We start from the raw sequence: 27,054 nt of genomic DNA, 5'->3' as shown, positions 1-27,054 counted from the left end.
AATTTCTAAAGTAAATTAGTAGCCCCCGTTGAAAGTGCGGAACGCGGTTAAGCGCACTCCTACTCTTTCTCGTGAAACGAGAGAGAGGGGGCGGGAGGTTGAACGTGGGTGGTAAGGGGAAAAGGATGAAGGTGGGCGTAGGGAAGGGAGGGATGGTGGGATGAATTACCATTGACTTAACTTCTCATAAAGAAGGAAACTACTTTTCGTATTCTCGTTATTTTCTGTTTTTCTTTCTCTTTTTTTTTTTTTGTTGTTGTTTTTGGTTTTTTGTTTTTCTTTTTCTTTTTCTTTTCCCGCGCAAATATATACATATATATTATGATCGACCACTCGCAACGCCATTCGTATTCTGCGTATTCTATTCTCTCTTTAAACCTTTTCAAATATAGCTTAATTATATTTCGTAATCGAGAATTTTATTCGCACGATCACAATTACATTTTCGATTTATCCCCGATGTCTAATTCGCAATTCGTTTCGTATTTCTTTTTTCCTTTCTTTTTTTAACTCACCCCTAAACTCACCCCTTTTATTTTTCTCTTTCGTTCGCGACAATTTCAGAAATATATAAGTATTTACTTACGTGTCACCGTGTCACCGTTTGAAATTTGTACGATACGAAACGGCGAGAGGAACGAAAAAAAAAAAAATAAATAAATAAATAAAAATAAAAAAAAAAAAAAACCGAGGAAAGAAAATAAAAACATTCCTATACTTTATCGTAAAATATATCTCTATCCTTGAGAATTTCTCTAGAATGCGAGGGTATGACGTTGGCCGAGTATAATTTACACTCGGGCGTAGAACCAACAACCTTTGGCTTATGTTTCGCGCCACTACGGGACATTATGGCGTTGGTTGCTTGAAGGGCGTAATACACGAATATATTAGTTTGACATGTATATATGAGATCCGTAAAATTCATCCTCATATATAGATCTTCCTTTCTCCTCTCTCTCTCTCTCTCTCTCTCTCTCTCTCTCTCTCTCTCTCTCTCTCTCTCTCTCTCTCTCTCTCTCTGTCTCTCTCATACGACAGTAATACCTATCTGCTGATATATCTATATACATAAATATGTCGACTTTATATTCACCGAAAGTTTATGAACCTTTACTAAAACAATATGGTTCTCGTTATCGTCGTCATTGTCATCGTTATCATCTAAAAACGTATTGGAAAAGTGTATAAGCGATTTAAATGTATGTATCTAAAGATAGATAAGAAAATCTTAAAAGTGTTAAACGTTTCGATAACGCTCGAAGAAATATTGTTGATTTCATCTCGCTTTTTCGTCTTTTTACTAACATCGTATAAATTTTACCTGGCATTTAATGCCGAAACAAATATCGTTGAGATTGACGAAATGATACGCGAGTTTTGCGAGATTAACCGAACGATAAAGGATCAAGCGAGATTTATCGATCGAAAGAATTTTCCTTTCTTATTTTTATAATTAAAAATATTCTACGATTTATAGAATATAATGTTAAATGTGTATTTAATCGTGATTCGATCGTTCGATTTTATTTCTAGTAAATCGATATTCAAGAAGATGAACTCTCTCTCTCTCTCTCTCTTTGTACTTAATATTTTCTTGAAATTTCTTTCGAAAAGATTATAGTCCGAGATCTATCATAACTTTTCTCTATTTTCTTTGACTTTTATTTCTTTCTTTTACTTTGTTTCCTCGTCCTTTCTTTCTTCATACAGTACGAAAGAAAACGAAAAATTGTTATTACTTAAAAGAAACGATACGATCGAAAACATTGTCGAGAAAGGAAGGTTTTGAACAAAATGGAATGTTCTTTCATTAATCTCAAACGTGTTCGTCGTACGAGGTAAAACTTTTCCGAATGAGAAAAGCGGATTCATTGGAAATATTCGAAAAGGATCTCTTTTCTCGATGTAAAAGAAAATTACGAAGCTTTACCTTTTCCTGATTTGTTCGGACGTTCTTTACGAGGGTCAATTAAGCTCACAGCAATTTAAATAAATGTCGAATTCGTTCTTATTAGACATAACATCGAATGGTCTCTTATCTAGATAAGTGGATTGATAACCGTCCAAGTTCGCTTAGTTAGTAAAAGAGAAGTTAAGGGATCTCTCTCTCTCTCTCTCTCTTTTTCTCTTAAGGAGATTTCGTTGAAATCAAATTCTATTCCTTATAGGACGAACGTTTTTCTGGTTGGAGAACGAAACTACTGGGGATTTGATCTTACTCGATGTGCAATCCCATATATTCTCATTTTCGACGACTGACCCTTGTCTCGTTCTTCACTGATTCTTCTTCTTCTTCTTCATCTTCATCTTCGTCTTCGTCTTTAACATTTAATGATACCCTTTCGTCGAAAAGCTTTTCTTCCACTAAAAACTAACTTCCACTCGAATCCATTTTGACTTGTCTATATATATATATGTATATACACACACATACAGAGTTATATATATATATATATATAACTCTTTTTATCTTTCTATCTGACAAACTAGACTTTCCTAATTATGATAGATTTATTGTGAATTAGGTGAAACGTTTTCTCATTTTCACGATTTTTCGTCTATCTATATCATTTTGATCAAACTGAGAAATTCCCTAGACAATCTCCACAGAATCTCGTTAAGTTCTAACAATTTATCGTTATAACATTACTACAAGATATTTTTCCAATTTTCATCCTTAAAATTAACTTTATAATAATACGATTTATTTTATCCCAATGGATATACTTGTATATATATGTATATAAATACTATCTACTTTATTTTCATCAAATTTTTTTGCATAAACTTCGATAAAACGAAATGCCATCGTTGTTGTAAGTGATGTACGTTTATCGTTATACTCCTAATATAATAAAATCAAAGATTATTCCTCTTTCTATCGAGTAAGTCTCATCGTATTGTCGACTATCGGATCAAGAACGAACGAGTGCCGGTGACGTTTGTTCGAATCCTTTTGGCTTATCCGATCCCGTATATTTGAACCCCCTATACATATGTATTCTTAAATTATTATTTATGATTATTGAAAAGTATAGTTTAAATTTGATGATACATAAATCTTTAGCGATACTTACATACATAATATATATATATATTTCTTTTTTAGTTCTTTTAACATATCTTTGAACAATATCAGTTTAGTTAAAATTTCTATAAATTCAATTGCTTTTTTTTTATATTATATTAAGTAGATAAATAAATTTAAAGGTGGAAATATTTGTAGGCATTCACTCTCTCTTTCTCTCTCTCTCTCTCTCTCTCTCTCTCTCTCTCTCTCTCTTCCTCTCTATTTTTGCCCTTTAAGTAGATATACTATTTTTCAAAAGAGTATAATTTTCCATATCGAATTATATTACGAAATTATATATTCCGATGAATGATAATTTAATTAAAGATTTAAACGCACGACATATATATCCTCGAGCGCTTCGAGATTTCGCGATTATATTATAAACATTGAATATTCGTCGAAATGAAGAGAGTAAACAGGTTCCACCGTTTGAATTTTATCGTATACTTCATAATAATCTCGTTATCTTAATAATCCTACTACAAAAATATCGGATTAATTTCGAATGAATTTGCATTACCCGTAGGAGAACGATTTTAAAACTAAAGATCAATTCGTATTTATCATTAAAAAAAAAAAAAAAAAAAAAAAAAAAAAAAAAAAAAAAACGATAAATAGAAATCTTATAATACTCGTTATCGCGAGATATAAACGATGGATATTTAAATGTTTCATTGTAGGTAAGTACTATAAAGAATTATTTTAAATCTATCTATCGTGATACGATATAAAGTCTAATAGGAATACGTAAACTGTAGAGAAAAATTGGACGGTTGTCAAGGACACCGGTGCATTTGGCGTTACCGTATTGGACATAGTTTAAACGAGACTTAATATCGACCCTTTAAACTTTACGACTTTCTTTTATCTATCTATCCTATCTATTTTTTTTCTTTTTGTCGTTCTTGCGTAGCTTGCTACTTTCTTCTTTTTTTTTTTTTCTTTTTTTTTTTTTTTTTTTCTCTTTTTATACTCCCTCGAGTGATGTTCTCAAATATAAAACGTAAAGAGACATTATTCGTTGAAATGTGTCCGCGTTAAAGAAATGTATTCCGTCGCAAGAAAATTATTTTAAATGACTCTCTCTCTCTCTCTCTCTCTCTCTCTCTCTCCCTTTCTTTTTCTTTCTCCTTTCTTCCTTTTTTTCTTTTATTTTTTCTTTTTTGTTCCTCCTTTTCGGATTATAATCGTCAAAGTCGATGTTCTCAAGATAAGAAGAGAAGGACTCGCTGAGTTTGCTCTTATTAAGAATTCTCACGACGTATTTTTCCTTCGCTTTCTTCTTCTTATCCTTTTACCATGGGTCTTCTTCTCTCTTTCACGTTGTCCTTTTTCTTTTTTCTTTCTTTCATTTTTTGTTTCCCTTTTTCTTTTATTTTTTCTTTTTTCTTTCTCTCTCTCTCTCTCTCTCTCTCTCTCTTTTTCGGAGAGTTTCTTTACATCGTGCTTCTGAGCGAGGGAGAAACATCCAGTGTGAAAAGAAAAAAGGTAAACAGCCCCAATGCCAAGAGCACGTTTCTCGTTCCGGAACTTGTTTTTCTTCCGTTCAAATTGCGCCAGGACCGATCGTGCGGCTAACATTCCGCGAGAAACCGACTGCTAAAGTATTGAAACTCCGTTCTCTCGCTTTTTCGACCCTTTTCCCACTTTTATCACGTATTCGAACAGCTATATACATATATATATATATATATATATATATATCTTCTTCTATTCTCTCAACTCGACTCTTTTATTCGCCATAAGCGTGCCTCTCTCTATCTCTTTCTCTCTCCCTCTCTATTTTTCTCTTACTCTTATTGCCACGGGTCAAGACGAAGCGAAGAGAGGATATAAATTTCACGTGATAATACTGAAAATGTACCACAGTATTTCTCCTTCCCTCCTTCGACAGAGATATCGTAATAAGTTTTTGGTAATAACGATCGAAATGAAAGGAACGAAAAAAAGAAAAAGAAGAAAAAAAAGAAAGATAATAAAAAAAAAGAAAGAAAGAAAGAAAGAAAGAAAGAAAATAAAAAGATAAGAAGAGAGATTATTAAAACAAAAAGATATACGGTTAGTATCTCTCGAGCATAATTGATAAAATATTTTTGTCGTCCTTGTTATTTTCTTCGTAGATATTTCCTATGTTACTTTAGTTTTCTTTAATACTTAAGGGATATAAACCGTAAAAGTTAGATCTGGTCTCTTGGCGGGAAAATTGAAATATTCAAGGTTTGTACGACACGAAGAAGGAGGAGGAGCTGGAGGAGAAAGAGGAGAAGGGAGAGAGAGGGTGGAAGAGTTAACCGGGCAAAATAAGTAAGTAGTTGCTTACTACATCGGACGGAAGAAATCTGAAGCTTCATCCGCATTAGCTGCAATCGAATGATTTTATCCTGATCTCGATTCCTCTCGCTCTTAGAACAGAACCAGGACGACCTTGTTAAGGATTCTAGTAACGTTCTTTCTTATTATCCGCATTCCTTCATGAAATTCCATTCCTCTTTTAGCTTTCGTAAGACGAAACTCTTGGTATCGGGCAATAGATAAATCCAACGTAATTGATTATCGATTGTATCCACGATTTTGTCATTGCATTTCATCGTAATATTATTATTAATAATAATAATAATAATAATAAAAAAACAACAACAAATTTCTTTCTAAGAAATCTAAATATTTGATTTTATCGATTCTCAATTTATCATTGTTCGTTCCAGCTTGTTTCGAGTATCGAAAATTATTTTCAATCTCTCATTAGAAAGAAAAAGAAATCGATGAACCAATTATCTTTGTCGACACAATAACGACGGTGGTTAGATAGGCCTCGTTTGCGGGAGTGAGAAAGAGAGCGAGAGAGAGAGAGAGAGAGAGAGAGAGAGAGAGAGAAGGAGAAAGAGAGAGAGAAATAGAGAATGAGTTTCCAAAGAAGTTTTTTCAAAAGAGCCGATCGAAAACCACCAGTATCTGTTCGTAACAGTCGCTCCATTTTCCTACCAACGTTATTCTCTGCCCTTTCCAATTCTCCCTTTTGTCTTTCGTCCTTGACGTATTTACCATTGTTATGACTTCACGTCGTTAGTTCGTCCAACGTCGTTCGGTTAAGTACAACTCTCCCTTCATCATCTTAGCTTTAAGATTTCGCGATTACTATCACGGTTACGTTTAAATGTCTGATATGTATTTTAATCGCTTTAAAAGTTAAAATTCATTTTGTATAAAAAATGAAAATCTGTAAAAAATTTGTATATATATATATATATATTTTTTTTTTTTATATAAATATTTCTTTCGAGCTATCTCTTTTTTCTTTCTTTTCTTCTTTTTTCCCTTCTCTATTTTTTATTACCATTATTATCGTCGTCGTTAACATTTCAAAGTATTTCCCCCATCATCTTCGTTATCATTATTATCGACTTTAAATATTTAACTTTTTCACCTTCGACGATTAATCATCACAGAATAGTAGAGGAGGAGAGGATTAGAGAGAAATTTGGCATCCCTATATTCCATAAAGCGATGAACTTTCTTCCATTTTCTAGTTGAACGTTTGATGCGCTTGAAGTTTCTCTCCGCGTTCTGAGAACACATGGGCACGGATCGACGACGCGCTTCTCAAAACTTCTCCTCTAACTTAAGACTTATTAGAGTTTCTCCACGAGAGAAGGAGAGAGAAAGAGAGAGAGAGAGAAAGAGATCGATATTTTCGGTCTCTGTAATAACATCACCACGAGAACACTGTGATTGATCGGCCCCCAATTATCTCGATTTTAATCTTTACGAAAATTTTACTCACGATTTTGTTAGACCCTTAGAATCAGGATTAACCCAATTCAAAATAAAAAATCCTATCCAAAGAAGGATAAACTTTTTCGTTAATTGTATCGGATAGAATCTTTGAAGTGAACAATACGAGTGAATCGACAAATGATTTCAATCGTTAACGATCAGAAAAATAAGGGAAGTTTCTCTTCTTTTTTTTTTTATTAGAATGGATGGATTTATCTTATTTTTACTTTTTTTTTCTTTTTTTTTTCAATTTTTCTTTAGCTCTTTTTTTTCATACGTGTACAGAATAAAAAACGTCAACCTTAATTCTCTCGAAATAGGATCCTTTAAAGTTTCTTCTTTTCTGATTACGAACGCCATAACGTCTAAATCGTAGCACGTGATACATCATCCTTAACGTCGCACGATATATATATATATATATATATATATATATATATATATATATATACATATATATAATACGTTATACAGCCTAAGTGGTGTTTCTTTCAGGAAACTTTTCTTTTTCCCTTTTTTTTTTCTTTTTTTTCTTTTTAACTCTACAGTCGGTCAAACTACGTGCGGAACGTGCTATTCGGAAATATAGACGCTTTAATTTAAAAACGTATTGTATTAGAGATAGGAAAAGTTTTAATTGTACTATCTATCCTACTTTTCCATCGAATTTTATTTTTTACGTGGTTTAAATTCAAACATCTCTATTGAAAATATTGAATGATTTCGACGGAAATGGAAATAAAACGTTAAACGTTTCTCCTCTAATCTTCCACTTGTCAAATCGTCCTGACATCTCGATCATTTAATCTCCATCATATCCTACGATACAGAGTAACTAATCTCTCGTATGTACCCACCTTGTTCACATATACATATATACATACATACATACATAACTTCCCTATCTCTTTTATCACTTATTACGATTAAATCTTTCTAGACTGTTTACGTACTTTTTTTGACTTACATATTTCTTGCTAATGAAAAACCTCTTTCGAAGAAATTAAAATTGCCTCGAACTCTTTCTAATTTTCACAAGAAAGAAAGAAACAAAGGAAAAAATAAATAAAACAAAATCAACGTTAAAAAACAAATCTCTATTAATAGTCTTAACGTAGCCCTTATCGTAAATCAATTCAGAACTTTTTTCTTAATACATACGTACACGCGAATTATACATATTTATGATAAAAATTAAAATACTGTGAAAGCTGACAGAGGTGTGATAAAAGAAAAAAGAACAAGAAAAAAAAAAGGAATGTAAAAGAAGAAAAAAAAAAGGAGGAAAAATCAAAAAAAAAAAAAAAAAGGGAATAATGAAACCTTAAGCAAGAGAAAGAATAAAGAGGCTTCTTGCTCGAGAGTCTATGAATGAAATCTCCATAATAACGCGTAAATTCCGAATGGGAAGAGTCGAGTGACAAGAAGAAGGAAGATATTACGAATTTCATTAACCGAATAAATACGGGATAAATACAACGGGCTGTTGTCCATAAGGTATCCAAGCTTGCCAACCTCCAAACCCTCTCTCTCTCTCTCTCTCTCTCTCTCTCTCTCTCTCTCTCTCTCTCTCTCTCTCTCTTTTTTCCTGTAAAGAGAAAAGAAAAAGAAGTAGTATGTGTATTTGATCGAACATTACCATGACAAAGGGGATTGAGTCTGTGTGTCTGTATGTGTGTCTGTATATGTGTATTTCCGTTATATTCACCACCTACGTTTCCACCCTCTTACCCTTCCACTCCAAAGCTCTTCCAACCACTATCACCACCACCTAACCCTGTCTCTCATCCCTCCCTCTCTCTCTCTCTCTCTCTCTCTCTCCTTGACACACCTAGCGTACATCGTCTTTCACCTTGGCACGATTAATACGCTCGCGCGTTTCCGAGTAGCTCCCACGACTATGATCCCATTGCCCACTTCTAAATGATCCGTGAAACAAATTGATTTATTACTCTGGCTCTGTATCTGTTTCAGAAATGTGAAATTATATCGAGTGCGAAACGTCTAATTTTTTGGATTTTTCTTTTCCTCTTCTTTTTTTTTTCTCCTTTTTTTTTTCTTCTCTCATTTTACTTTATATTTTGTTCCTTTACGTTTCCGTTATTTTACATATGCAGCGAGTAAATTATCAATATATACAATGAATAATAATTATTATTATTATTTAATATTATTATTATTATTATTATTATTATGACATTTTACGAATTGTATTTATATAAAATTTATAAAAGCGTTCGAGCGTTCGTAATACGTTATAATTTATCGATTGTATTTCGAATATGATTTTTAATTTATTATTAAAACGATAAATTTATTTAATGTCACGATAAAGTAAAATAATTTTGTTTTATTTCATTATAAATATATATATATATATAATTATATTGAATAGCAATAGAAATTTAATATCTCGTAATCATCACGCGTTATCGTATCACATTTACTATGCTCTGATCTACAGTTTACGGACATACGGTATCTGCTTTATAAGCAAGATTTACGATACGACGTACGCACTATTGCTTGACTAAAGAGAGAGTGAGATTGATCGTACAGGCAATTGAGATTAAGCGATCCTTCGTCAAAGGTACAACGGGTCCATTGAGATTTGTCTATCTGTTTATCTCTCTCTATCTTCCTATCTCTCTCTCTCTCTCTCTCTCTCTATTTCTCTCTATTTCTCTCCATTTCCATTTCTCTCTCACTCTCTCTATCTCTCTCTCTCTCTCTTTTTTAATGGGTTTTTACACATTCACGAGATATCAGAACGTGGGTTTACATTTGATAACGTTACCGAATATCATATTTCCCCATGTAAAAATTCGTTTGAAAAATTTCATATATATGTATGTACATACATACACACGTATATATATATATATATATATATATATATATCCTTACCAATGGATTCTGTCTCTCTACATACAATGTTATTCAAAGATATATCCTCGTTAAACATATTTCACCCACGAGACGACGGCTTTATTGTGATCCTTTGTATCGGTTGGTTCATTAACTTAATTGCCTCGTTAATATTAGCTTTTGCATTCGTGTTCAATCGTACATACATACATACATACATACATTGAAAATCGTTCATATATAAACTTCCTCAGGGTTTATATCCTCTCTTTCTCTTCTTCTTCTTCTCCCCTTCTCGCTCTCTCTCTCTTTCTCTCTCTCTCTCTCTCTCTCTTTTTCGATGCGATGAGAAAATTTTAGCTAGCGACAATAAAAAATTGAAGCGAACGATGTAATAAGTTATTAATTTTTTCTTTCTTCCTTTCTCCTTTTTGTTTCTTTTTTTTTTTCCTTTTCGTTTCTTCCTTTCTTCCCATTCCTCTCTCCCCTCTCGTCTCGAGCAAGAGATGAAAAGAGAAAAGAGAAGGAACGAGAACAACTTTAAATACGAAATTTTTAATATAAATTGCGCATCGTTGGTTTTCATTTCTCGACGTACCAACCGCCTTCCGTTTCATTTATTAATTTTGTAAAATTCTCATTCTCGGCCGAATGAAAAATTTGCCATGCAGCGTAGAGGAAGGATAGAAAGGTGGGGGGGGGGGGGGAAGGTGGATGGGGAAAAAGAAAAAAGAAGGGAAAAAAATGATTGCGACGTGAACGATTCGTTCGTTTCCATTTAAAAAAAAAAAATAGTCGAGCAGGATAGAAAGACAGAGTTCAAAATACGATGGGGAAAGATTTCGTGACGGAAATGCACAATCGCATTAAATTTACACGCTCAAAGGGACTGTGCGCGTGCGCGCGCGCGCGCTCATACAGAAAGAATGGCTTTACGTTCTTTTGCCAGATTCGTTCGATTTTTTAGGAAGTTTCGAAAAAAAAATTTTTCAAAAATTTGTTACGGATACGTCCGACAAAGAACGAATTTCCATCCTCGATGAGAAGGTTGAAACAAACTCGTGAAAGGATTATGATAGGGGCAGAGAGAGAGAGAGAGAGAGAGAGAGAGAGAAGAGAAGGGTTGATTTTAAATTGTCCCTGGCGCGTCGCGCTTCTGAATAAAATTAAATTAGCTCGTGTATATCAACGCAGAAATGCGCGGCAGTCGGACATTTGTAAAATGGCCGAGCACCACCTAAATTGCCAGCGTACACGGAAAATTTCATTTTGTACTTTTGGTTAATTCAATGCTGGTCGAGATGCGGGGGCGTGACGTGGCGTAGTGCAATGAGGAAGGGCGAGAGGAGAGAGAGAGAGAAATATAAAGGAACAATAATTGCTATAGAATTATCGTAAGAGTGAAATTATAAAATTCATAAAATGGTTAATACGAATTAATCGTCCTATCGTCGTTCATCATTGTCATCGTCATCATCGTCATCATTATCATCATTGTCATAATAACTCGATCATTTTTTGTTATGAAAAAAAAAAAAAAAAAGAAAAAAGAAAATGAAAAGCGTAAGAAAGTCAAAGTCCATTATAAAATATGTGTAATTAATTCTTAATATAAGATTTTATAGCGAAAAGTTTATCGTCCATGGTACGTTTGAAGAACGTTTGAAAATTAATTGTAAGAAATTAATTGCTCGCTATACATACCTTTCGTATATCTTAAACCCTCGTAAAACATGAGGTAAGTGGTACCTCAGCTGTCCATTAAAACCCTCGATCTTATTTGGCGGTTTGCCACTCCCAAGGCGGATGCAGGTTGTCGTGGTTACCCTAACCAAAGAAGATACCCGTCGAAATACGACCTCGTACTCTTATCCGGTCGAACGATCGTTCCAGTACTGCACAAAGCCGAAGCTTTAAGCGCATTAGAGCTTAAGGTTTGTTCGAAGATGTGAACACATGCCATTTGATATCTAACGATCGATCGATCGATCGATCGATCGGTCGATCAATTGGTCGATAGGTCAATGGGTCGTTCGGTTGGTCGATCAATTTATTTATTGACGCCCAATAAAAATGTTCTTTCGGTGATTAAAACACCGAAATGGATGATCGAGCTATAAAAAATAAATGAACGATAACGAAGCATTTTGAAACTTCGTCAAAAAATAAACGAACGATCTATGAAAAATATCTATATGTTCAAATGAAAATCTTTCTGTTCGTTCGTATTCCTATTGAAAATTTATCAATGAAATGGAACGAGCTATGAAAATATTTTAACCTATTGCAAATTCTTTCATTATTATTCGCTTGGAACTACCCCTTTATTTCACGATGTAATCATTTTTTCACTCCCTGTTACACAAGTATCGTTAGCCAAGCTATGTACTTTCTTGTTAAATTATTCGGAAGTTAACTTAGATAAATTTTTAGTAATCAACAGTGGGAATAGTTTCTTTCTCTCTCTCTCTCTCTCTCTCTCTCTCTCTCCCTAGCTCTCTTACTTTCTAAGGAATGATCACGTTTCTCTTCCAAAAACTATGAGAAAAACGAAGTGCGATCTTTCGAACGAATTTCCGGTACTCGTAGCAAGCTTTTAACGATAGTACTTCTAGAACTCTTATCAAGTGACTCCTTATGAATCCCGAAGCACCAATTGGAATGAAATTTTCACGCTGGAGATTTCTCGGACGAAGTCGACTAGAGTTTGATGGGGTCATAGAATTTTTCTCTATCTATATATATATATATATATTTTTTTTATTTTTTACTTTTTTACGAGCGAATAAAAAAGTTGTTTCCAGAGAGCTTAACTACTTTTCCAAAACTAAACGTTTGTTATTAATGATAGTAAGGCATTTTATATCAACGTAAAACGTGAATCGAAGGGAACACGGCAAAGTTCATAAACTTCTTCAACTTGATCATCCATCTTTCATTAATAGAACGACACGAAGAAAAATTCATCTTTGATCGTTCGATTGGTTTCATCCGTGAAAAATTTTCTTCAATCGATATTTACGAATACGAAGATCGAGGATCGTTCGTGTTGCATCCGTGTATCTTGAAATTTTTGTTTTTCAGAGATATTAATCCCCGAGGAGAACTTTCGATATAAGGATAGATTAATGGTGGCGAATGGATTTGAAAAGAGAAACGACAGAAAAGAAAGAGAAAAATTAAAAAAGGAAAAGAATATAAAAGAGGCAAAAATAGGAAAAAAAAAAGATAAAGAAAAAAAAACAATAAAATAAAAATAAAAATAATAAAAAAATAAAAAGAAAAAAGAAAAAGTAATCTTTACACATGTAAGTACTTTTGTTTTCAACCTGTCTATGCAGGAGTGACCATTCTGCTGTCGCTGACAGTTTTCCTGAACCTCGTGGCAGAAAGCATGCCGACGACCTCGGACGCTGTCCCTTTAATAGGTATCTATAATAATCATCAAATTCATCATGGTCATCGTTTTTCGCATCCTGGCAAGCGTGTTTATTTCAATCAAGTGTTTGTTATACATATATATATGTCTGTACATATTAACGTATCTACATATATACATATATTATATTCGTATACCTGTTGCCTGGCCCAAAGTTAATCCAAGTTATCCATAACTCCAATTTAATTACTCGTCTAATAATATTTGAATGAGGATGGGGGGGAGTATGGGAGGAAGGGGATGAGGATAGGATTTCCAACAAAACAAACGCAAACGAGAGCAAAAAATAAAGCGAAACAAAAGAAAACGAAACAATAGAGAGTAAGGAAAAAAGAGAGAAAAAAAAAAGAAGAAAAAAAAAAACAAAGCGACCGCGCGGAATGTGAAATTCTCGCGAGAATTTCTTAACTTTTATACCTTTCGATATATCGATCGATAGTCGGACGTGATGTTTTTATAACTGTGTACTTACCTGTACGTACGTACATGGAGGATTCGTGGGGGAAGAAAAAGTTGGGGCCGTTCAGGGGTAGTTTGGATTTGAACAACCTGTTCTCTTCCACTTTCCCGACGATTGCTCTAATCATTAAGCTATTTCTTTTTTTTTTTTTTTTTTTTGGACTAACCCCTTTGGTCAATCTCACGACGAATGTCTAATTATATGAAATTTGAAGTCTTCCATTTCATATATACCTGTATACCTTAACTTATCGTAGAAACGAGACGATGAGGAAAAAGATGGAAGTCGTTTAATGCGATCGATTAATCGTCGCTTTCACTCGTCGTTTCATCTTTATAAGAACTTTGATGAAAATGAAAATCGTAAGATCGAAAAAGTCGGATTATCCTCAACGTCGTTGCCTTCTACGGCGAGGCAATCGACCGTGTTTAAATTCTCGTAAAAGGAACCGAGAAGCTCGAAAACGAGTGGAATCGATTTGACAACGTCTACGAGAGATAGATAGATAGATAGATAGATAGAGAGAGAGAGAGAGAGAGAGAGAGAGATGAAACGAATCAAAAAATACGTCATCAGAATAATTCACGATGTTAGATAGAGCCTTAATTCGAAAGGAGAAAAATGAAGAAAAAAACTAGGGACTCCATGTGAGACAATTCGGAATAGTTGAAAAAGAAAATCTCTGAGCGAGAACGAAAGAGAGAGAGAGAGAGAGAGAGAGAGAGAAAGAAAAAAAAAGAAAATTTCTTTATCAGTTCGATCGGAAAGTTGAAACAAAGATACGAGCGAGGAGAGGGGGAAAGATCGTGGAAAATGGTGAAAAGTCGAATTTCACCGAAATTCGTAGCTATTCGTTTGATCCTACCGAATCGACTCGAATGTCCCACGAAATCACTCGGTGGACGAGAAATTGCAAAGACTCTTTTCGGTGAGTCACGATTATATCCGCTCCCTTTTACCCTTTCATTCATACGAAAAAATCTATTTGGTCGAAGGGAAAAGCGAGTAAAACTATTGTGTCCTGACTGATAAATATTCTTTCTTTCTCTCTCTTTTTCTCTCTCTTTCCAACCCTCTATCTAATTTCTCTCCTCTCTCTCTCTCTCTCTCTCTCTCTCTCTCTCTCTCTCTTCCTTTTTTTTCATTTTTTTATTTCCTTTCCAAGTAAATCGTCAATATCCCTTTTGTCCGTGATTATTGTCGTAAAAAAACAGAATATAAAATTGATCGTCCGAACAACAATTTAATTTCGAAGGTACGAATCTTGTTGCCACATGCCTGACATAACTCCACACAACCTTATATTACACTCTTCTCTTAAAAAAAAAAAAAAAAAAAAAAAAGAAAGTAAAAGGAGCCCCATTTGTCTTGCAATTATTAGAGTATTTTTCTTAGGGATATGCAGAAACATAGTCACATAATTGTTGAACAGTTGCACGGTTTTGTATCTCTTTGTGTCTTTCCTATACATGATCACTAATCACATTTTTTAAATAACACACACGATCGATGAAATTTACGGTATATATATATATGCACTATAAATTATTTCTCGATCGATGTTCGCTGCAGCTAAAAAAAAAAAAAAAAAAGAAGAGAAAAAAAACAAGAAAAAAACGTAGTTTTCCGAACCTCTTACACATTTTAAAAATCAAAAAAAGAATTAAAAAAAAAATAAAAAAAGAGAGTTCTCTCCCGTAGCGATAAATATTAGATCGTTAATGTTATTGTGTTAAGTTTCCACAGTAAAATATAGTTCCGTAACCTCTCACGCTCAGTCCCTTTACCAGACCCTATCATCCCATGTTCGCTATACGCCACACGTTGTGCGTTATGCATCATGGAAAGTTTCGTTGTAAATTTTGAGTTTGGAATTTGCGGTGGTCACACCGCGTAAATTCGTCGGCACCGATGCTATGCGAAAGCCCGATGTGTCACATTGTTTCAACGAGATAACAAAACTAACGATCTAATCGTTTTAATTAAATCGGTTATACGACGATTAACTTTCTTCATTACGACGTATAAGATAACACATTAATGATAAAGATATTTTTCATTCTTAAATTAATAATCCATGCTATCTAAGATTTCGATAATTCAGATAATTCATTATGAAATATGAACATTTCGTAATAATACATAATTTCTATATAAGAAATATATACATATATACGTAGATATAATTTACGTTCAGCCGAATTTAATACTCGTCGATTTCAAAATGCATTTATTATTAGTTGTTATTGTCTCGACGCTTTACGAAGACTACCAAAGATAAATAGATAGATAGAGATGAAGAGAGAGAGAGAGAGAGAGAGAGAGAGGGAGAGAGAGAGAGAGATAGAGAGACATAGAGGTCGTAATTTCTCGTGGGTAAACAATTAATGAGAACTGAATTGTAAACATGTTTTATACGTTCGTTTAGGTTATGATAGAGTAATAACAAATGATATCAATCATAATACACACGCATCTGATATTAATCAACGAAGAGATAAGAAAGATATTTTAGGAAAGAGAATTGAAAATTATGGATATAGAAGATCGGAGGGTGGGAGGGAAGGGGGAGGGAGTTAGAGAGAAGGATAGAAATTTGGCACTCAAGGATTGTTACGTTGTTACGTTAGTAGTTAGAGAAACGTGCGAGAGAAGAGATAAAATCGATCGACCTACGCTTGTAACTGTCGATTCGAGATTTCAATTAATCTCGATTTACTCCCAATCTTCGTTTGGTCGTTTCAGCAGATGAGCTTCGTTGGAGTAGCTACGATTCAAGTTAACGGGATGATTTCTCTCTTTTCTATGTCTCTCTTTCTTTTTCTCCTCTGTATCTCCTCTCCCCCCCCCTCCATTTCTCTCTCTCTCTCTCTCTCATTCTTTCTGCTCCAATCGATGGTTCGTACGAATCGTGAAAACTACACACACACACACACACACACAGGTATATTTCGGATAACGGTGACATTTTTCGTACGTGATAATTCATTCGGCCAAATTCAATTTCATTTTGCCGTAGCACTTATTCGCGGACGCTATAAACTCCTCCTCTCTCGGATAACCATACTATTTTAACGAGGAATTCGATAATCGAAAAAAAGAATGAAAAGAAAAAAAAAAAGAAGAAGAATAAGTAGAAGAAGAAGAACGAGTTATCTCATCTCTCTCTCTCTCTCTCTCTCTCTCTCTCTCTCTCTCGTGCGCGCGCGTTCTAATTTGATACTCGTTTTACTCGTCCAAACATCAGGTATAATCATTTCATTTTTACCGAACAAAACGAATGCATTTAATTGATATCCCGTTCGATCATTCTCAATTAAAAAAAGAGATTCGTATCTAGGAATAAAAGACGTAACGAAAAACTATTTGTTGAGTAACGAAGTTGGGGAAAAAACATGAAGAGGATCCGTTCCACGTAGTCGTTATGGAAAACCGAGCTATGGCAAAAAACTGAACGAGAGAAAAAAGAAACAAAAAGAGAGAGAGAGAGAGAGAGAGAGAGAGAGAGAGAGAGAGAGAGAAAGTGAGAGAGGGAGAAAGGGAAGAGGGAGGGGGTAAAGTTTACCGCGTGCTCCGAATGCAATGCACATTTCCGAGTTACGCGAGAAGATGTCGGAGAAAGTTTAATTAAACCGCGAGTACTACTCGTCTTATTTCGTCGCTTTCCTATCTCTCTTAATGCATAACAAGAAGAATGAGAGATATCTGTCGTTGTGAGAAGAAGAAGAAGAGAGAGAGAGAGAGAGAGGGAGAGAGAGAGGAAATAAAAAATAATATATATACATATATATATATGTATGTATATATATATATATATATATATATATATATATATCGTCATTTGTATTCATAAGTATATTCGTTTCATCTGTAGAAAAAAAAAAGGAAAAAAGAAATGTGTGGGAGAGAAAGAAAATTTTATTTCTTTTTTTCTCTCTCTCTCTCTCTCTCTCTCTCTTTTATTTTTCTTGAATTTTCGTTTCTCATTTTTCTATTGGATAGAAAAAGTCATAGAAAAGGTTCAGAGGACACGTTTCTATCTCGAAAATTGCACTCGAAGCATCTTTCCTTTTTCTCTCCTCTCTCTCTCTCTCTTTTTCCATTTCTATATCTCCTTAGCTAGATTTTCCTCGAGAATTTCCTCTTTCTCGTAGCAATTAGCGCCGTCGCAGCTGACTCAAGAGCAAATGGAATTCTAATGGCTGATTAGCGATCGCTTTGATATCCCCCGAACGTTTTGAATTCCTCTTTTGATTAAAAGTCGGCCTCTCGTATCTTCGAATTATACGATAACAGAGAATGCTCGTAAATTTGAACAATTTGAGCATGATGGATTCGTTTGAACGATTCGGGCTCTTAAATATCTGTCTAAGATTCTATTCTACTAATACGTCTTTATAAATCGTTATTGATTGCATTCGATGTAGATAAATCATTATGTTGATTTCTGTTTATTTTGAGTAAACTAATGATGTATATATTTGTTGACGTTAAACACGAATTCGTCTTCTTTGAACTTAATCTCTTGTATATATATATATATTATGTGTGTGTCCTATGTCTGTGTGTGTGTGTGTGTCACATAAATCTTTGATATCAATCATTCTGATCGTCAAGGACTACTGTACAACTAGGAAACATCTAGTTGGGCTTATCCCTTGGCATCAGGCATAAGCGTTAAATCGAAAACGATATTCTATACAAAGGGCTACAATCGACATAACGTAACGCCATCAAGGTCGTTTGAATAGAAACACCAATGAAAGGAGTGGGCGGGGGTACCAAGAGAGGTGTCCAACCAAGCCAATAGCCAACGTTCGTTGAATCGAGAGCCCTACCATCGATTTTCCCCAGTTTCTTGTTCTGGTCATTGGCTCTTTGTACACCCTTCCTTTGATTCTCATGCATTCACTTCCTCGTTTTGAATAATCATACGGCGTGTACTAATGTCCGACACGATTGATATTTCCTTTCAGACGATTTCACTCTTTCGTCTCTTTGTTCTTTTCATTATTTTTCTTTTTGTTCTTTTTTTCGCGCCCTCCGTCCCCCCCCCCCTTTTCTTTTCTCTTTTCTTTGTTTTCTTTCCTTTTTCTTTTCCTCTTTTTAGATTGTCTCAAAGCTTCGATTTTATTTTTCTCTTTGTGAACGTTACTTCAAAATTAAATTTATTAATGATCTTATAAGTTGGTAAAAAAATTGGTAGTCTATACACGTACGAGTATCATCGTCCTGGAAAATTGAAAATTGAAAATTGAAAATCGAATTTTACACGGTGCTAAGATCGAAAAGTCGAAAAATACTTTTGTAGGGTGACCTATTTTCCTTTTTCGCAGCATGTACATTTTCTCTTCGATCTTTACGACACCATGTCGTCATCATCATCGTCGTCGTCGTCGTCTTCGTTGTCGTTGCTGTCGTCGTTGTCGTTGTCGTTGTCGTTGTCGTCTTTCTTACGATCCATCCTTGGAAGGAATACGCCTTCGGATATTTTCTCGAAGAACATGGAACGTGGAAAATCGTTTTCGAAATACATAACCGAGATTTTTGCGAATACACGATTTATCTACGTAAAAGTCGAACGAGAGATATGTAACATGAATGGTTTCCATCGATTCAAAATTCGATTCGCAAGAAAAAAAAAAAAAAAAAAAAGAAAAAGGAAAAGGAAAGAGAAATAAAAAAGGGAAACATTTTCCAAGAGATGTGCCTTAGGAAAAAGTATTCGCTCCACAATAATTTTCATCATTTTCATTTATTTTGTCCATTTTTGGGTATACGAAATTGTTTACTATTGTCCTTGGCGAAAAAGATGATATAAGTTATGCGTTTTAACAAAAATATCGAAAATACCGTATATATATATATATCAATGTTGAATTAAAAGTTTCTCTCTCAAGAAATCACAATCGAAAAGTTCCTACGTTAAGTTTCCGTACTTACGTTTCATAAGCTTATCTCAAAGTTTGTTTCCTTTTTTCTTTCTTGAGCGAGCCTAGAATGAAGTAAGACGACCCATACGCTGGCGTAAGCTATCTCGCTTTTAAGTTTTCTATAAAAATAATAGTACCTACTCGTCATTAAAGTTCTCTTTTATTTTCGCGTATGTAAGTACTTACTTACTTATATACATACATAGATACATACATACAATCCGTAGAGCGTATTTTTCTTATCTCCCTCGACAATTTTTCTATCTCTTTTACAGCTTTTTATATTGTCTGTTTCCCTTTTTCTTCTTCTTTTCCTTTTCTATTTCCCAAACGCCCCGAAGAGTTTCTTAACGCGGTAGTAATTCTCACGTATCTTACCATATATTAAGATTCAAATATTTTTGTCTTCATCTTAAAAGGAATCAAAATGTCTTGGATAGGTGGATTGGTAGGTAGATAGGTACTACGAAACTATCGTTTTTATTTTTCACGAAGTGCACATAGATTTTCCAATTTCATTTTGGATATTGAATCTACCGAATGAGATTGTACGTTGGGAAGAAAAAAGAAAAAAAAAAAAAGAAGAACATAGGATCATTTATTCGATACTCGATTCGATACAAAACACATTGTAAAATAGTTAACGAGATTTGATTCAAAAGTTCAAAATCAAATTTGAACTATCGACTATTTCGTTTTAATTCTAGAACGATAGAATGCAATGTTGGATAAAAAGCTAGGGTGCAAATCGATTGATTGAAAAAGAGGGAAAAGGAGAAATAGATGAACAAGAAGATGAAGAAGAAGAAGAAGAAGAAGAAGAAGAAGAAGTAGAAAAGTTTTCTCAGCAAAATTTTGATTAACTCTGAGAGAATAATTTTTTTATCATTCTATCTCTCCTATTCGATATCAAAATCGCTTTGAAATTTATTCCAATAGATAAAGGAGCAACCACGAAAAAATAATGAATTTCAAATTGGAATTGGCATCGGAAAGTCAATTAGAAGAAAGGCGCAATCGTTGTGGAGTGCAACGAAAGGGTCGATCGATTTCTTCGGCTGAAGTGTCTCCTCGTAGCTCGAAAAGGCTTCGAGACGGTCCTCCATCTAGAAAGCATAGCAATGGTGGACGATAAACGGATAGTTCCCTTTTCAATCAAACAACGACCACTGAAATCGATCCTAATGGCCGCATAGATGTCTCCGTAATTTGGAGGCGTGACACTTCACATGGATATAGGCTTGTGCGATGTGCGGTGTAGTAGGTTGCGGTGCGGTGCGGTGCGATGCGGTGCGGTATGGTACAGGTTTAGATGCAAATGCTAGTCTAGGTGCAGGGGCAGGTGCAGGTACGATACAATACGGTTCGATGTGCGGTACACACCGATCGAACAATTTCACCGTTCGACAGGACTCTATCGATCGTCTATGTCTACATACATGCACATATACATACACATATATATATATATATATATATATATATATATATGCATGTATGTATGTACGTACGTTCGATTTCCCCTGTCAGCCCTTTTCTCAATACACACGACATATCTCTATTTCTCTTATCATATTTACGAATATCTCAGCAGAGAGTTTATTTTGAAGATATAGAGAGATATTCTATAATCGCTGCCATCTTCATATTTTTCACATTTGTAGTTTTTTTCATTTACTTTCCATGCCCATGTATACATATATATATATATATATGTGTGTGTGTTTGTGTGTGTGTATGTGCGAGATTATTTGTGCGCGCGCGTGTCGTGTGTACAACAATTCCTTGCTTTTTCGAAGTACATCGGATGTCAACGGAAGGTTAAAAAGTACAAAAAGAAAAAAAAAATAAACAGCAGCATCTGCAATACACACACACACACACACACACATATATATATATTTTTTTGGATTATGGTGTGGCTTTAGATTATTGTAGAAGGAAATCGACAGGCTGAGAGTGACGTTGAAACGTAAGATAGGAGGAACGCCGCGCGATTTTGTTGTAGTAGGTATAAAATATGATTTTTATCGAATTTATATCGAAGATAATGGAATGGTTGTTCATAGGTTATCAAAAAAAAAAAAAAAAAAAAAAAAAACAGAAGGATAAAAAGAGTGAGATAGAAAGATAGATAAAGAGAGAAAGAGAGAGAGAGAGAGAGAAAGAAGGAGAGAGAGAGTTTAATCATTCGACGAGAAGAAGAGGGAGATAGTAAATTCTTTGTAAAAAGTTGGCGAAGAACATTTCTACTATTTCTCTCTCTCTCTCTCTCTCTCTCTCTCTCTCTTTCTTTTTCTCTTTCTCTTTCTCTATCCCTTTCTCTTTCTCTTTCTCTCGTTCTTCTCATTTTCGAGGACGTTCGTTTATTCTCACCCATCTCTCCCCTTCTTCTTTTTCTCTACCGTATAGGGTAACCTCCCCTTCGGTCGCGTGTTCCTCGCGAATCTGCGAGCGACTACTAGAGCAAGCAGGGCTTTAGTTAAAAAAAAAAACAAAAAAAAAGAAAGAACAAAAAGAAAAGAAAAGAAAGAAGAAGAAGAAGAAGAAAAAGAAAAAATATATAAAACCATGTGTCTTCACCCCGTGTCTTCCTTTGTGCTATCAACCGAATATATATATCTATATATACATACATAGATTTACATGCATACATATATACATACATACGTACATACATAGATACACACATGTACAGGTAACACATTTCCATTGAACTCTTTCTTTCTTTCTTTCTTTCTTTCTTTCTTCCTTTCTCTCTCTCTCTCTTTCTCTCTTTCTCTTTCTCTCTCTCTCTCTCTCTTTCTCTCTATTTCTTTCTCTCTTTCTTTTTCTCTCTCTTACTATCTTTTTATCTTTCTTTCTTTCTTTCTTTCTTTCTTTCTTTCTCCCACTTTCTTCTGTCTTTTATTCTAGCTCTCTGCAAAGACAAGGTAAGTTCATCGATTCGCGAATATTCGCGATGTTACTGCGTATCAACGAAAGGGATATGCTCGTCCTTTTTTGTATGAGATATGCCCGTCTAATACGAGCCTGAGGACGTATCAAAACCATCTCGAATCTGTCGATTTCTTTGATGGATTTTTCCTAAAAAAAATGTATATATATATATATTAGGAATAAATATATTTTATTCCTAATAAAAAATATATATATATATTTATGAAAACAAAATATATATATATATATATATATATATATATATGATATGGAAGAATTTAATGAAACAATTGTTTCAATTTTGTGAAAAAATTGTTGTCAAAGTTTTTTCGAACTATGAAATTACCAGCGAAGAGATTTTCGAAAAAATATCAAAATAGAGAGCCTCGGCTACGTCAACATTGTTTTCGATTGCTCGAAAATTCGTGCATGCAAATTGGCTTTTTTACATTTTTTCCCTTTTTTCTTCTTTTTTTTTTTTTTTTTTTTTTTTTATGCAGCAGATTGCAGTGAGAATTTGACAAAAAAAGAAGAAAAAAAGACCGAAAGAAGATTATTGAGCAATCGAGTAGGTTAAATAACGCATGGTACGAGCCTTTTTTTCGATATTAAAAGGATACTCTCCTGAGTTTCTATTTCTTTTTTTTTTTTTTTAATAAAAAAAAAAAAAAAAAAAAAAAAAAAAAAAAACACAAAAAGGAAAGAAAAAACAACGGAGAAGAAAAATCATGCGAAAAAACAAAACAAAAATAAAAAAAGAAAAAAGGAAAAGAAAGGAAGGCTGCTGCACTGCACGAACTGGAAACGACGGGCGCGTCGATTGAAATTTTCCGAACGAATTTCGAAGCTCTCACTTCGAAATGCGATCTACTTCTTCGCGTTTTTTTTTCCTTCTTTTTTTTTTTTTTTCTTCTTTTCTCTTCTCGATTAAATTCGATTTATTTTACGTTCGCGCTTAACACGAACGGGAGATAATTAATGACGTACAAAAATGTAGGGAAAGGAAACGTGTAAAAACAGAGGAGAACGAGTAAAAAAAAAAAAAAAGAAAAAAAAAATATAGAAAGGAAAGAAAAAAAAGCATGAAAAGGAAAAAGAAAAAAAAGAAGAGCCAGTTTGGGGATAGACCGATTAGAGAGACTCCATTATAGGAACTCATACGATAGGTCGTCCAAAACATACTACGGTTTACTCCGTGAAAACGTTCAAAATGAGAGTTGTCGTTTCTTCCTAATGAAATATCGTTTCGTTCGATTGGAATAAACGATACACCGGTTTCGTGAAAGAAAGGAAGAAAGTAATTCAATATTTTCTCTCTACGAAAATTCTCGATTTTTGACTTCTCTTATTATTATTTTTTTTTTCTTTTTTCCCCCCTTTAATTTCTTTCACGAAACAATTATTATTTTATCCTTACTTTCGAAGTTCTAAATCGAACGATCATTCTATCATAATCCACAATTAATTTTTGATCCTTTAATCTTCCTTTTTTGTTTTATACCTTTCTTTCTCTCTCTCTCTCTCTCTCTCTCTCTCTCTCTCTTTCTCTCTTTTCCAGAAAATGTATCCTATTCCTTCTTTCAATCGACTTCTAACTCAAACGATTATTTAATTTCAATCCCCAATGAATTTCACTTTAATCTCATTTATTTTTATCCTGACCCTTAGTAGTAAGTTCGTTCTCTCTCTCTCTCTCTCTCTCTCTCTCCCTCTCTTTCATTCTCTCTCCTGTTTTCTCTTTCTATCTCCTCTTGTCTCATTTAAAGAGCTCGTATATTTCGAGAGAAATCATCGGCCGATTAAGAAACTTTGGCTAACAAGTAAGTAAGCCAAGTAACTGCTCCATCGTTACGAACACCAAGGATTATCTTCGTAAATCCTCCTTTCCGGTTTCCGTCTTCAATTCTCTCTCTCTCTCTCTCTCTCTCGCTTCTCTCCTTCAATTGACAGTTTCGTAGTTTAATTGAATTAATAAAAAGAAGAGAAAGAGAGAAAAAGAGAGGGAGAGAGAAAGAAAAAAAAAACGATAAAAAAAAAATGAAGAAGAAGAAGAAGAACAAAAAATATCAAGGATTATATAACGGGAGTGACGTAGAGGAAAAAAAATTGGGTTTATGTTATACATATATCTATACTTTGGATTACCTTTCCTTTACCAATACCAATACGTTAACTTGTGCCAGTGGAAAAGTCTTCTCTCGTTTTCCTCCTCACGTTTCGACGGTAAGATTACCATTTTTCATATGGAAAAAGAAGATCCTTCGTGGTTTCGACGGACCTTTCAGTAAAGAGAGTATCCCTATTTCTTTATCTCTCTCTCTCTCTCTCTCTCTCTCTCTCTCTCTCTCTCTCTCTCTCTCTCTCTCTCTCTCTAATGCTTTTCTCGTGAACATCATTCTCTTGATATTTTTTTCTTTCTTTTTTTTTTTTTTTAAATAAAAGCGATATCAAGGATTCTCCTTAATACTTATCTCATTCTTCGATTCGATCTTATAGTAAAGATAATCATCGTCGCAAAAATTAATAACTCAAGCCAACGTATAGATTTTATCATTTGTATATGCTCGATTAAAAAAAAAAAAAAAAAAAAAAAAAAAAAAAAAAAAAAAAGTACAATACATCGTTAGAAAATACTTCTTCATTTCGATAAAAAAAAATAACATATAAATACGTAATAAATTCGATAATCCGAAATATAATATAATAATCGTATGTCGAAGTGTCGTGCGAAATTGTAAGAAATTTTTTATATGATCACTTTGAAATCATTCTTTTCTTTTCCTTTTTCTTTTTCTTTTTTATATAAAGCCGGTTAAATCACCGAGAACGATTTCGTAAAATTAAACTTCAGGATAACGAGTCATTCGTCCCTCTAACAACGTTCCCGTCGTTCCATCGTTACCTTTACTTTTTTCTATCTTTAACGAGGCGCGATTAATGAACTACAGGTATGAAATTAATTGGAAATATGTGTCCTTGTCCGCTCGATCACGAGGATCTATTTTTTTCCTCCCTTTTTTTCCCTCATCATCTTCTTCTTCTTCTTTTTTTCTTTTATTTTTGATTCCTTTTTTTTCGACAAAAAGAAAGCGGAAAAAGAGTATACCGAAAAATTCGTACGTGGAATGTTCTCGTTGGATTATAGTTATTGTCGTTCCGTGTCGTAATCCTCGTCGTTGTCGTTGTCCTCGTCATCCTATTCGACGTCGTCGTCGTCGTCGTCGTCGTCGACGATGATGGTGGCATCGAATGAAGAAACTTTTTTCACTTTGCTTCGGTCTACCATTTTTGGCGAAAATTTCATCAGAACTTTGACGATAACCATTGACCCACGTCGTCGCTCCACGGCTTCGCTACGTCTCGCTCGCTCTCACTATTGTTTTTTCTTTTTCTCTTTTTTTTTTCTTCTTTTTGAAGACGTTTTGCTTTTTTTTTTCTTTTATATATATATATTTTTTTTTTCTTCTCTTTTTCGTCTTTCTTTCTTTTTTTTTTTTCCCCTCGACTCAGTCAATCGTTCCTTTTCCGGTACTGTCATAAAACGAGTACATCAGAAAAAGAAAAAGAAGAAGAAGATGAAGAGGAAAAAGATGAAGAAAACAAAGTGTAGATCCTTTTAAGAGAAATTTAATGTCACTCTTGCGTGATATATTCAATGCTTTTTCAAAGCACTCTCCCTCTCTCCCTCTCTCTTTCTTTTCTCTTTTATCGAATTCATTTATCTTCGATCTAACCATCTCTACGTTCACGCCCGACGAAACATAATAATTTCATTTCTATTCATTCCTATCGTCATTTTTAATGAGATACGAGTATCGTTCGTTCGGTCGGCCGATTTTTATCTTTTATTTCTATAAAAACGTAGAAAATTTACAAATCGATTTACAAAGAATAAATAGATAGAATTGAAAGAGGAAGAGGAATAGAAAGGAAGAAGTAATAGGAAAGGATGACTATGAAGTTGATGATGATGATGAAGAAGAAGAAGAAGAATTCGTGAGAAAAATATTTTCACGTCGCGGATTTTGAAAGGCTAAACTAAAACGATTCGGACGATCGGAACGGATGAAACGAAGCGAATCGCGGTTTACTTCTGACTTTATCAAGGGATTCGATGGATTTCCATAAACGAACTGGGTTCCGGTACGATCACGTTCTCGCCCATATGGAAATTTGCATCCTCGCTATTCCTCCTTGCTATTCCTCCTCCTTCTCTTCCTCTTCCTCTTCCACCTAGCTTTCCACCCCTTTCCCTATCATGACGAAGGGGCAATAACGGATGAAAGAAAAGGCAAAAAAAAAAAGAAAAAAATGAAAAAGAAAAAAAGCAATAGAAAACGTTTTACAACTTTTTATGTGCATAATATTTCCCACGCACTTCTCTCTGTTTCTCTCTCTCTCACTCTGTCTCTCTCTCTCTCTCTCTCTCTCGTTTTCTCTCTTTCTCGTATAGATATGTGTCTAGTTCGACCTTATGTAAAACGATGCGAAATTGAAATGTAGAAACGGCAGCATGAAGGGATTGGCGTTTTTATTATTGTTGGAATATCGCCGGGCAGGATAC

At 34.2% G+C, this 27,054-nt stretch overlaps 1 protein-coding gene across 5 annotated transcripts in view; it reads left to right on the top strand.

Annotated features, from left to right (window-relative positions):
• LOC124951216 (neuronal acetylcholine receptor subunit alpha-7) overlaps window positions 1-27,054 on the top strand; it is a 247,398-nt gene that overhangs the window by 170,841 nt on the left and 49,503 nt on the right. For 3 of the 5 annotated variants that reach the window (XM_047499215.1, XM_047499214.1, XM_047499216.1), the window contains exon 9: window positions 13,060-13,146. The exons of the other annotated variants lie outside the window; for them this stretch is intronic. In XM_047499215.1, the coding sequence (XP_047355171.1) occupies window positions 13,060-13,146 (87 nt within the window). The remainder of the gene's footprint in view (window positions 1-13,059; window positions 13,147-27,054) is intronic. 5 annotated transcript variants of the gene reach the window in all.

This window comes from Vespa velutina, chromosome 8 (genome assembly GCF_912470025.1).
Source record: "Vespa velutina chromosome 8, iVesVel2.1, whole genome shotgun sequence".
Classification (NCBI taxonomy): domain Eukaryota; kingdom Metazoa; phylum Arthropoda; class Insecta; order Hymenoptera; family Vespidae; genus Vespa; species Vespa velutina.
This window is presented reverse-complemented; position numbering and strand designations above follow the sequence as displayed.